General features: G+C 47.4%; 1 protein-coding gene across 2 annotated transcripts in view; it reads right to left on the bottom strand.

The window, feature by feature from the left end:
- Cryl1 (crystallin lambda 1) overlaps positions 1-13,014 on the bottom strand; it is a 114,707-nt gene that overhangs the window by 18,650 nt on the left and 83,043 nt on the right. For both annotated transcript variants that reach the window (XM_028870418.2, XM_037208498.1), the window contains one exon: positions 6,573-6,767. In XM_028870418.2, the coding sequence (XP_028726251.1) occupies positions 6,573-6,767 (195 nt within the window). The remainder of the gene's footprint in view (positions 1-6,572; positions 6,768-13,014) is intronic.

Raw genomic sequence — 13,014 nt, 5'->3', positions numbered from 1 at the left:
ACCTGTATTTAAGTAGAAGCTGGTATCGATGGGAGGTCTGAGTTCCAGATAAAGAGATAGAACAAAACACATATAGGCAGGCAGAGGGAAATAAAGAGGAAAAACAATCGAGAAGTGAAATGTCATGTTCTCCGTGAAATGGAGACTCCATCAAGTTCAGGCCAAACTGGTATTCATATTCTATTAAGGAACAGAGAGCTGCCAGTCAACTAAGTTACCCCACCAGCTGTAATGTGCAGAGTTTATCTTTGAACAGATGAAACCCAGTCTAAGGAGACTTTCAGGCCCAGGCTTCAGGGAAGCCACATCCAAGGCTTCTCCAGCGTTGACATCCATTAGAATCCCTTGGCTAGTCACAGTACAGATTCTGACTCCACAGGCTGGGGGCGGGGAGGGGCGGAGGAGCTACAGACTGCATTTCTCATAAGCACCCAGGTCAGGCCCAGGAAGTCCTGAGGGATGTCACCTACATAGACAGGATGTGAGGGCCTCAGCTTAGAGCACTGGTTCTCAACCTGTGGGTCTCAACTCATTGTGGGTGGGTGTGAGGGCTAAAGGATCTTTTCACAGGGGTTGGCTAAGACCATCGGAAAACACAAATATTTACATTACAATTCATAACAGTAGCAAAACTACAGTTACAAAGTAGCGACAAAATAATTTTGTGGTGGGTGTCACCACAACACGAGGAACTGTATTAAAGGGTGGCATACATCATTAGGAAGACTGAGAACCACCGTCTTCGAGCATCCCTGGCAAGAGCGGCTCCGCATGAGAAAGAAGGATAAATGAGAAGGTCTCACCATAAGCTACCTGTCGGACACTGGTCTAGCCCTTACACAGAGATCTCCACCTGGTCCTCATCATAGCCCAGGAAGAAACAGTCCATCATCATCATCATCATCATCATCATCATCATCATCATCATCATCTCCACTGCATCATAGACCCTGCAACAGAGGCGGGTGGGTGTGGGTCTCAATTCCCAACCAGGCTGCAGTGTGTAGACCAAGCCACTCAACTTATTGGTCGATTTCCTCTTGTGTAAAGTCTAAAATAGCAGTGTATTTCCCCTGATGTTGAGAACTGATTGGCAAATCTGAAAATATCTGATCATGGAAAACGGAGACTAAAGTTTTCCAAGCTCCGACATCCTACAAAGGGGAAGTTGACTGCGATGAGCAGGTACCTGTGCTGGGTGGGCTGGGCTGATTTCTAATTCCTGCAGCAACTTCAGGTAAGTAATACTCAGCAGAAGTCCACGCTGCAGCTCTCCGGAAGGAGCCTCACCAGCTAATCTGACGATGTGATCTTTGAAGTGCACTTTATTAACTGGAATAATTCTCCCAGCACTTGGCACTCTGTGTCTGAAACGAACCCCCCAGGGCGTCTTGATCAGATGCCACAGACCATGCCCCTTGTGAAAGGCTAAGAGGCTAAGAACTGAATCCAGTATCTCAGGATGCAGGGGCCGTAGACTATCTCCCCAGAACACAGCACACCAACTTTAAGTCAAGTGCCTTGTGTGTTGGCAGATGCTGGAAGACCACGTACACAGGCTAACTTTCCTGTTCCTGTCTGAAGACTAGACTCACCAAAGAGAAAAACAACTGCCTTTATCTCTCTGAGGTTTCATGAACTAAACCTGCCTACCACAGGACGATGATTGAGATGCCACCATCCCTGGACAGACTTTGACACAAGCTCTTATCCATCTCCTGAGTCCACTCAACTTCCAAAAAGAATGGTTTATGAACTACTATCTGTTTTCCAGGTCACTCATTCTGCCTAGAAATTACTGCCCCTCAAATATGCCCTATATTCTGCCATTTTCCTCCTCTCCCTTACAAAAAAGGGCACATAACCATCTGAACCTTGAGGGGTTATTGGGCACTCACGATCCTGTGATGTCCTCCAGGCAGGGTAACAAATTTGCATACCTTGTTGCTTGTCAGTCTATCCCTAAACTTCTCAAGGGCAAAGGGAATGCTTTCTCTTCACTCCCATAGGGCCCTAAGAACAGGAATCCTGCTAGGGATTAAACCACTTAGAAGGATAAAACCCATGGTAAGCTATTTCTAAGGCTTACCACCAAAACATGCCAACAGGCTGAGAACCTGATGATGGCTTCATGATTCATTCCAGGCTCCTCCACCTACCTTACCCTGATGGGGAAAGAATTTATGGGGAATAAACTCAGCTATTGTCTGGCCAGAGACTTTTCATCACAACACAACTTCCCTCACTGTGTTAATGCCTCAGGAACATGAACTTGAAATTCCCTCCCCAGCCAAAAGGATGTCATCACCCAGTGACCGAGCCCTGGCAGGGAAATGTTAGTGTTACTAGACTGCAGCCAGACCTGTATGCCCAGCATTTACCAGTTCAGGAAGGTCTTCTGTGCCCCAGATATGAAGCCAGACTAGAAAAGAGGACAAAACAGAACTAACATCTATGAGACAATACTACAGACCCTGGTTCCTTCATTTCCATGGGTACCATTCTTCCCCCAGAAAGTATGGGGACAGCAGCAAACAGCAAGTCACGGCTAGGGTGTGCAAAGAGGATAAGAACATGCCTCTTACTACTGTACTTTCACTCACCCAGAAATGCCACTGCAGCATGGTACCCCTTCACAAGCACCTGCCGGTGGACAAGTCCACAGGGGAGTCTTCTCCCATGTCACCCCTCCTTTGCTTCTCTTAGAATTGATCTTGGTTGCTTAGCTACAAGAATTCAATTATGCCCTCTGTAATTAGTGACTGGAATTTAGAACAGGAAACATAGATACTGATCGATGAAAGAAAACTTTCTGCTGTTTAGACATTAAGTGTCCCCCAAAGGCCTTCGTGTCTGGCTTGGCACTATTGGGAGGTGGTAGAGCCTAGTACAATGTTCCTCAACCTTCCTAACGCTGTGACCCTTTAATACAGTTCCTCATGCTGTGGTGACCCCCAACCATAAAATCATTTTCATTGCTACTTCGTAACTGTAATCTTGCTGCTGTTAGGAATCGTCATGTCAAGACCTGTGTTTTCTGATGGTCTTAGGCGACACCTTTGAAAGGGTGGTTCGATCCCCGAAGGGCTCACAACACACAGGTTAAGAACGACTGGGAACTACCCTGGAATCAAAGTCACATAATACAGCTTGGGAACTACCAGTAAATATCTGCCATGAATTCAGATGCAAAAATAAACAAATGGAACTCAGCAATGTCTAAAGTAAACAGTATATCACATGAGAGTGTGTATCAGTGCAAACACGGAGAACAGAAGAGAGAGTCAAACACCACTGTGCATTCCACAAATAAGCATAATGGTTTATCAATTAAAAGTAAAACTTTTAAATTAAATATATAAAGAAAGTCCATGAGCAAGTGAGAGTTATTCCAGACTGGGCTGGCTCCATACCAAGAAAGTCAATGTAACTCTGAGAATCACAGCCAGTGAACACCAAGGCAACTTCCTCTTTCCACATCAGCATCAAAACACTGCCATGCTGGGTAGAAATAGTCTGGGTTTCATCCAGGCCCACTACTTGTCTTACCCTGTCCTAGACCTAACATAGGGTCAGGACATGGACAGGCATACTTGGCTTTGATCTATCCAGAGCTCACACAGATGACAGGAAACAGAATTTGCACCAAGATGTCTGGACAAAAGCTCTGAGGCTCTTTACATCTGGAACAAAGTTCCACCAATGAATGCACCAGACTTGTGTGGAGCAGAAAGAGCCTTTCTCTCTTTCCAGAGAACAAGGAGACAGTGCACCTATGGGGAACTGGAGAGGTGGGGAAGCCACCTCACATATGGAAGCTCATTCTGTTCTCTCAGTCCAGGCTGAGGATCGGGTATTCCAGTCACATGTGGAACCCAGCCCAGGCTTTACATGCAAAGAGAAGCTCTGGGCCAGTCCATTGGTGCCTGTCTATAACAGAGGATTAAGTGGTTCGAGGCTCACACAGGTTGTATGATGAGTTTCAAACCAGCCTGGCCTTCTTAAAATGACCTTGTCTCCAAAAGCCAATGAGAGAGAGTGGGGATATGGAAGAAGTGAGAAAGGGAGGGGAGGGAAGGAAGGGGGTCTTTACAAGGCCTGTGACTCGCCTCAATTCTGCTCTTTTTGATAGTAAAATTACCCTAGAGTGTTGAAGCAAACTTGGGAAACCCCCAGTCCAAGTTGAAACACTCCCATCAAGTTGAACACCCCAAAATGTAAACTAAGTCCAACAGGCTCTATCTGAAGTGGTGAGGAGTCACTTAACCTCTGCCTGGAACAGAGGCTGCGAGCACAGCAGTCAGATCCGCACCAGGAGGGCAGCGCTCTGCAGAGGGTTTCCAACCTTTGCTGACGGCAGTGGCTGAAGAGGAACCAGGCCCCTTCCCATAAAAATGTACACAATAGTTGGGTATCCTTAAGCCAACTCCCGGCAGGTACAGCATCAGACACACTTCTACGGGAGAGGGGTCCTGCAGCTGGCACAGTTACTGTGGGGAGGATTTCTCTAGAGTCACCTCAAGATGAACCACAGCCTCTCACTCAGCTTTGGAAACATGTAGACAGGACGGGGTCCATGCAGACACACAGAAGCCCATACCAGCAACTGTTTCAGCAGAGAGCCAATATCCAGGCTCCCCTGCTCAAGGTCCTGGGAGAAGGGTGGAGGAGCTGCTGCTAAGTTGCTATGGTAACAGGAAGCACACTGCTGGATTCCACCCCTATGCTCTCTGCATCCCTTCTGCCTGCCTTCCTGTCCGCGTTAAAGCCCCAGCCCCTACAGGCTGGAGACACACCTGCAGTTCAGTCCTAACAGTCCTCAGATCACTTTTGAACTTGAGCACAGGCTATCTTCTAGAATCACATGAAAGGTAAGACTTTGGGTTCTAGCCACACTTCCCTAACCTTCCCGTGTATTTTCCTGGAAAAAAAAAGGCAGACAGCACAAACCGATGGGAGCTTGCAGGGAGGTGAACTGAGCATCCGCTTCAGTGTGCTTCCCCCCAACAGTACAAGGAGACCCACCAACCCTGCCCAGAGAATTCCATCTACCATCAGTTCCGCTGTGTGGTCAAACACAGACAATGTTTGTGCACATCTCCTGCCCAAGTCCTACACAGGTCTCTCCATTCTTTCCAAAGTTAGTCAACAACTTTCAAGTAAACTAAGCAATTTTATATATATATATGACTTAATTTTATATATAAAACTAAGCAAGATATATATATATATGACTTAATTACACACACACACACACCCTAAAGGCCAGGTGGTGGTGGCACACACCTTTAATCCCAGCACTTGGGAGGCAGAGGCAGGCAGATCTCTGTGAGTTCGAGGCCAGCCTGGTCTACAGAGTGAGATCCAGGACAAGCTCCAAGACAACACAGAGAAACCCTGTCTCGAAAAAACAAAACAAAACCTAAAAAGTTAAAATTGCCACAACACCACTTCTTACCATTGTTGTACTACAGTACTAAATTTTTCTTGGGTCTACTAGATTGCTGTTCTGTTTTAAATAGACCTCAAAGAAGGTATTTTACATGTAGAGTTTCTTTAAAATGTCCTGACACTGGTTGATTTCTAAAACATTATTCAAGGAGTGTGAGATCCCAGCACGTACACGGCAGGTGTAGAGTGGGAGGCAGATTTAAACTCTGAGTCACAGCACAGTGTGCACCCAGTGTACAGGTACGCAGGGTCACACGATGACTCTAACAGGGAGAGTCGCATACATCATGCACACCTGTTGAAGTCTGGAGGAAATACTGGAAGGAACTCTAACACCCACAAAAGGTGAGGTGCAGCTGGCTTCTTGCTTCCCGTCCTGTGTGCTGACAAGGAGCTGTGGGACTACACCCAGTGTGGATGGTCCAAGCCAAGCACTGCCCTCCCCACCTGAGAACGAGGCAGTCCCTTATACACTTTACTATGACCTGCATGGACGTGGCGCTGTACTTTTGAATGAAGAAAACAAGCCTATTACTAACAAGTTTTGTATTTATTACGGTTTCCCCCAGTTCTTGGAATAAGCTGGGTTCTTTAAGGGAGTACAAGTTTGTTTGTTTGTTTGTTTGTACAAAAAGAATATTTTCTCATCCTGAAAAATTCTGACACCAAGAGGTAAAAATGGGTCTGTGGGAAAATCCAACACCTCACACACAGGTGATTTTGTACGAAGGGCAGGAGAGGTTTGCAACTGTGTCTTGCTATCAAATAATGACTTAGAAAGAGGGATCTCTCAGACAGTGAACTGCTGTGTTGTATGTTGTATTCTGTTTCCAAATGGAATGCCCTGGGTCTCCAGAAGAGAGCAAGGAGCCCTGGGTGTCCTCTAACTCTGACAGACCCAGAAAGTGACTCCTTTCCTACTCAACCACGGAGGCAAGGGAGGAAGGGGGGGGGGAGAAGACATGAGGGGAGGGAGAGAGGGAGGAAGGGGGGGAGACATGAGGGGAGGGAGGAAGGGAGGGAGTGAGGGAAGAATGGAAGAAGGGATGCAGGGAAGAAGGAGAAAGATGGGATGGAGGCCAGGAGGAACAGGGAAGGGAGGAGGGACACAGGGCACGAACCTGCACCAGTCTCCAGGCCTCGCTGATGATGGCGTACTGCAGGCGGTTCAGGACGAAGCCATCGATCTCCTTCAGGACTCTCACTGGGGACTGTCCAATCTTCCTCATCAGGGCATAGGTTCTGTCCATCGTGGCTGGAGCTGTCTCTGGGTGAGGGATTAGCTCAACCAGCGGGACATAGTAGGGTGGGTTGACCTTATGAGAGGGTGAGAAGAACAAGGGGGTCAAGGCCATGGCTGACAGTGGGGTGCTGCCTAGTCCACTCCACCTCACCTGTGTCAAGTGACAAGTCCAATGGGAGCAACTTTGGAAAGGTCCCTAGCTTCCACACCCGAAGATAAGACTTGAGAAAGGGATGCATACACAGGGGGGAGGGGGGGTTGAGCACAGAACTGTATTGTTTTGTTTTTGAAAAGAACATACAAGGTGCACCTTGCTATCTTGTATACATCATAGAGGACCCCAAGCCCTCCAGCCTTCCCAGGACAAGGTTTCTATACTAGTAATTGGCATAGCTTTACCCATTGCCACTGTCCAGAACCACTTTCCTATCCTAGACTCCTCAGGCTTGGCCATTCTCTGCCTGTGTTAAGAACGTGAACAGGATGGACAGGTGTGATGGTTCATGCTTGTAACCCCAAAGCCTGGGAGGCTGAGGCAGAGGGCAGGTAGACACTAGCTTCATCTGTATAGTGAGTTCCAAACCAGCCTGGGCTACAGAATAACTCCTGTCTCAAATACCCCATAAACAGACTCTCCCAAAGCTTGGTACTTCCCTGGTCCCTCCTTGTGCATCTCACCCACTTTGGCAATCTAAAGTCCTGTTCTGTTCTGGAAATCGCAGACAACACAGCACCTGGGCAGCCTCACACCTTAGGGTGGCTGGAGACAGGAAGGCCCCCATCAGTGGGAGGGACTTAGGGGAGATGCTGGTGCGGTCCTCGGGTCTGGTTTTCTCAGTTCACACTTAGTTCCTTGGCTATTCCTCATCAAGAACTAGCAAACATCCCAAGAAAATGCAGCTTAGTAGTACCTAACCAGCCTGTACTATGACAATCTGTCTATGAGGAAAGCCCCTCCATGGCTTTTGCTCTGCTGATCATAGATGCTTACACAAATATCCTCTGCAAAGGCTTCTAGTGGGGAGAGAGATAAAAGGTACCACTTCAGAAGGCAAATGATCTACTCAGGGATAAGCTGCTTCATTATTATTATTATTACTACTATTATTATTTATTTTATGTGCCTTTTACATCATGTATCTTGATCCCATTCATTTCCCCATCCCTTCACATCTGCCCTCTGCCCCTGCACATCGTCAAATAAAACAAAATTTAAGAAAAAAGAGGAAAAGAAAAAGGGGGGACTTAAAAATCTTGTCGTGGAAGCTGCAGTATGACACAGTGAGTCTTGCCATGAATCCCTTTGCCCGTTTATCTTTACTTGCAAGTGTTCATTGCAAAGAGTCATTAGTCTGGTTCGAGGCCTCTGGTTTCTCCTATCCTATCGATGCTGAGCCCTCACTGGGGCTCCTCCTGGATATCCTGCTGCTGCCCTGTGTTGTGGAGACCCTGCAGCTTTGGGTCTTCGGGTCAGGTCCCTTCACGTGCTCCAGTAGATCATAGATGGCGTGGATGATGGGGCAGGCCAAGTCATATCCTTGGTCTGGGCCGGACGGCTGTAGGGTTTGTGGGCCAGATGGGAAATGGGGACGGCTCTCCCATGGTCACAACTTCCGGGCTGGCTCACCCACTCCTGCACTGACAGGGTTGGCTCTATTGTGCTGCCTGGAGAGGTGCAGGGCCTGCTCTCCCGAGTGTTGCAGCTGGTGGGGGTTGGGGATGGGTCTCCCACACTTATGACCACAGGGCCAAGCTTTATTATTTTTTGTTATTTTTAAATTTATTTTATTTGGTTTTAAAAATCAGTTGTTGATATGAAACTCACTCTGTAGTCCAGACTGACTCAAACCAACAGACATTCTCTTTGTCAGCTTCCTGGGTTCTGGTATTACAAAGATGAGCCTGTGTTTTTCTTTTTAGTGCTGGGAATTGAACCTACAGCCTCGCTCATGGTAGGCAAGCACTCTACCACGGAGCTATATCCCTGGCTCAACTTAAATAAGTAACTTATATAAATCAATACCCCAACTTAATCACCTGTTTCGCTTAACTACTTAACCTATGACACTTTTAAAAATCAAGATTATGGGGGCTAGTGGGATGGATCCGGAGGTAAAGGTCCCAGCTGCCAAGCTTCCCAACTGAATTCAATCCCTATGGCCCACGTACTGGAAGGAGAGAACCAACTCCTGCAAGCTGTCTTATGATGTCGGCATATGTGCACACACATACACAGAGCACATAAATAAATATAAAATTATTCAAATAAGGAAATAAGGACTATAAAAAATGGAAGTACACCTCGAGATGAACTGGAGAAGTTGGGTTCCAGGTCCTTGCAGCACTGTGAATGTCACAGGTGGCAAAAACAGACACGCATCTCTTGATATGGGGACATTCTGTTGTGTTAATACATCATAGGGTGTGTAGTGGCGGGGGCCAGAGAGGGAACAGATATTTAAGGGATAAGCCTCCTTCAGGAAGGGAAGCTTTCCAAGATGGTGAGCAGTAAAAACACAAAGGTGTGTTTAATGCCTCTGAACCACCCCTTAGAATAGTTAAAGTGGTCAACTTTGTGGTATGGTTACCACAATTAAAAGAAATTTAATTCAAGAAATTAAAAACAGCCGGGTGGTGGGGGCACATGCCTTTAATCCCAGCACTCGGGAGGCAGAGCCAGGCGGATCTCTGTGAGTTCGAGGCCAGCCTGGGCTACCAAGTGAGCTCCAGGAAAGGCACAAAGCTACACAGAGAAACCCTGTCTCGAAAAACCAAAAAAAAAAAAAAGAAAGAAAGAAAGAAATTAAAAACAGTGTTCTGATCTCCCCACCTCCAGCTCCAAATTCTGGCATGATCCCCCATAGCCGGTTTAAAAGCTGTGCAGCTGAGGAGGCATAGTGATGCATGCCTTTAATCTCAGCACCTAGCACTCTGAGGCAGAAGTGGCTTGGCTTCTGTGATTTTGAGACCAACCTGTTCTACACAGAGATTCCCAGGTCAGCTAGGGCTATATAGTTGAGACCCAGTCTCAAAAAAAAAAAAAAAAAAAAAGAGAAAAGAAGGAAGGAAGGAAGGAAGGAAAGAAGGAGAGAAGGAGAGAGAGAGAGAGAGAGAGAAAGAGGAGAGAAAGAGAGAAAGAGAGAAAGAGAGAAAGAAAGAAAGAAAGAAAGAAAGAAAGAAAGAAAGAAAGAAAGAAAGAAAGAAAGAAAGAAAGAAAGAAAGAAAGAAAAGAAAGAAAGAAAGAAAGAGGAAAAAAAAGTGGTACAACCGTCCAACACTGGACCCTTCAGACCTCCTGAGATGGAACCTGGTCGCTCTCCTGTCCCTCCAGGAGCCTCCAGGCAGAATGGCGTCGCTCCACCCAGAGCACTTGGCCTCTGACAATGAAATCAATCCCTGTTTGGAGTCAGGGACGAGCAGTGATAGTGCCTTGGGCCACACAGTGGACAGAGGAAAGGAGAGAGCAAAATGTTCACGACAGAGGAAGCAGACTTCAGACAGTGGCACCACTTCTAAGTCTGCCCAGGGTGGGTATTCTCCTCATGGGTCTAACCAAGGCAGGGAGATCCCTGGTAATACCCGCAGATGTCTCCTTTCCATCCTGGGGAGTGGGGCCATGGTCTCCAGACACTGCAGGACAGTTATCCACCCACCGGCCACCCCAGGGGCCGTTCCTCCCAGGCTTCCCGGGAAATGAGCTGAAGACCCCCCTTATAAACATGTTCTGTATCAGCCCTCCCTCTCCAGCCAGGTGCCAGGATGCCTAGAAGCAGGGGTGTGCATCACAACAGGGCTCCCTCAGCCAAGGGTGTAAAGCAATGGGACTAACTTGGTATCCAACCAGAGGATACCACTACAGAAAAGGTACCCGGAGCTGGTCTTTCATCCCAGGCCCCAAGAGGATGAGGCAGGGGGCTCTCAAGCTTGAGAATGACTTGGACTCCATGGCAAGACGCTGTGGAAATAAGAGGGTCGGAGGTGCTCAGTGGTACAGCCCTTGCCTAACACCAGGAGGAAGCACAGTGGCAGTGGACAGTTTATACAAAAAAAATAAAAATAAAAGCAGGCCTTTATCCAATTCCAGGAAGAGACACCCTGCAGCTGAACGGGAACCTGGGTCCATCCCAGAGTCTGTGGCCTCCTTCTAGGCAACCTGACCTACAGAAAAAGAGCACTAAGAGGCCCCATTAGCTCCACCAGACACCTTGGTCCCATAACAGATCGGGAAGGAAGATGAAGGGAAAGTTTTTAAAAGTGAGGCCAAAATAGGTCCAATGCTCCGCTGCTGTGATGGGCGGCTGACACTGTGGGAAGACAGACACGGCCTCTAAAGCCACCCCCTACACAACACCAACTCGGACTTCCTCCCTACAAGAAGGGAAGCTGATCTAAAACACATCTGTGGGCACGAACAGCCACAATAGAGAAGGCAGGTGGGTGTATGAACACCCTTTCCTTTTGGGGCTTCATGTAGCAGATCTTCCGCAGCCTCTGAAAAGCAGGCAGTCCAGGAAGCCCATACTGAAGCCCACGTGAGGGCCCTCGGTGCTGACAGCACACACCCACTGCTCAGGACCTTCCACTCACCCCTGGAACAGAGATGACCAGAAAATCTGCCCTGCCCCGCAGAAAACGTGCCTGAGGGAACGTGGGGCTGTCCTAACTTGCCAACTGGAGCTTCCCTGTGTGGAGGTGGAGGCCAAACCTATTGCAACGGCAAATATCCACCGTGCCAGGGCCCTGCAGGGGCATGACCAGGCCTCCTCCTTGATATCTGATTTCCTGTCCAGGCAAAGATCCCAGAGGGCTATAGGGCTCGGGACATGAGCTCAGCCACTCTGGTCTGGCCTGTGGAACTGGGAGAAAATGGAGCTTCTCAAAGACTAGGGATGACTCTTGACTATTTAGGACTGTCCATATGATTTCAGATGGTCTGCCTACTCCTCTGGATGCCGTAGGATGACAGAATCCAAAGATGGCTCACTTTGGTGACCTGATTTGCTTGAGTTAACATCAATTTTGGCTAAAGAAAAAAAAAACCTCATAAAAACAATAAAAGACTGTGTGCGTACTCTCTTCTTGTGTCCTACTAAGACTGAGACCTAGGGTTTTTGCAAGCTGGGCAACGCTCTACCACTAAGTAAATCAATTTGGGGTGGCTTTTTGTTGTTGTTTTTCGAGACAGGGTTTCTCTGTGTAGCTTTGGAGCCTGTCCTGGATCTCACTCTGTAGCCCAGGCTGGCCTTGAACTCACAGAGATCTGCCTGGCTCTGCCTCCCGAGTGCTGGGATTAAAGGTATGCGCCACCACTGCCGGGCTTGGGGTGGCTTTTGATTTTGTTTTGTTGTTGTTGTTGTTTTGCCTTGTTTTTTGGTTTTTGGGTATTTTGGGTTTTTTTTTTTTTAATAACTCTATAGCTTCCTGCCTCAGTGTCCTTAATCCTGGGATTATAGGAGTGAACCACCACACCTGATTTTAGAGAGGGCTGAATTTATGTTTTAGTTTGCGTATTTATCTATGCTCTATTTTTGTTTTTAATCATTTTATTTTTTGAATTAAATATAAGTACACCATTTCTCTCTTCCCTTCCCTCCCTCCAACCCCTCCCATGTACTTTCAAATTCATAGCCTCTTTTTCTTTGTTGGTTTACATCTATTCCTAAATACAACATCCTCAGTCCACACCATGTTGTTTGGATGTACATTGTCACTTCAGCACTGACGGCCCAGTACTGGATAACCAACTGGGGGACCACTGCCTCGGGGAGGACCATTTCTCCCCCTCTCGGCATTGCTTAGCTGCCTTAGCCCTTTGTGTAGGGTTGAAGCCCCATGAGAGTTCCCCCTTCCACGTTAGAATGTCTATGGGTGTCATCCTTGTCCAGGTCATGTTCAGGTCATGTCACTTCCTGTTTCTATGGCTCCCCTTCTTCCACGGTGACCCCAGAGCCTTAGGTACGAGAGTTGTGCTATAGATGTATTCACTGGGGCCGGGCTCCACAGGATCTCTTGTTCTCTGCACTTTGATTGGCTGTGGTTTTCTGCAATCGTCTCCTCTGTCTGTGGCAAAGAGAAGTTCGTTTGATGAGGAGTGAAGACTATAAGGGTAAACATTTAGAGTGTAGTTAGGAATTACGCTGGTTTAGTTAAAGTGGTGGTGGTATGTTTTCCTCGAAGATCCATGACTTCACTAGACCTGAGCAGTTGACTAAGCTTCCAGTACCAAGCATAATTTCCCTCTCATTGAGAAGGTCATAAGTCCAATCAGACAGCTGTTGGTTACTGCTAAGGTATGAGTGCCACTATTACACCCTTAGAAT

The sequence above is a fragment of the Peromyscus leucopus genome, chromosome 9, assembly GCF_004664715.2.
Source record: "Peromyscus leucopus breed LL Stock chromosome 9, UCI_PerLeu_2.1, whole genome shotgun sequence".
Classification (NCBI taxonomy): domain Eukaryota; kingdom Metazoa; phylum Chordata; class Mammalia; order Rodentia; family Cricetidae; genus Peromyscus; species Peromyscus leucopus.
Note: the sequence above shows the minus strand (reverse complement) of the source record. Positions and strands in the feature narration are given on the sequence as shown.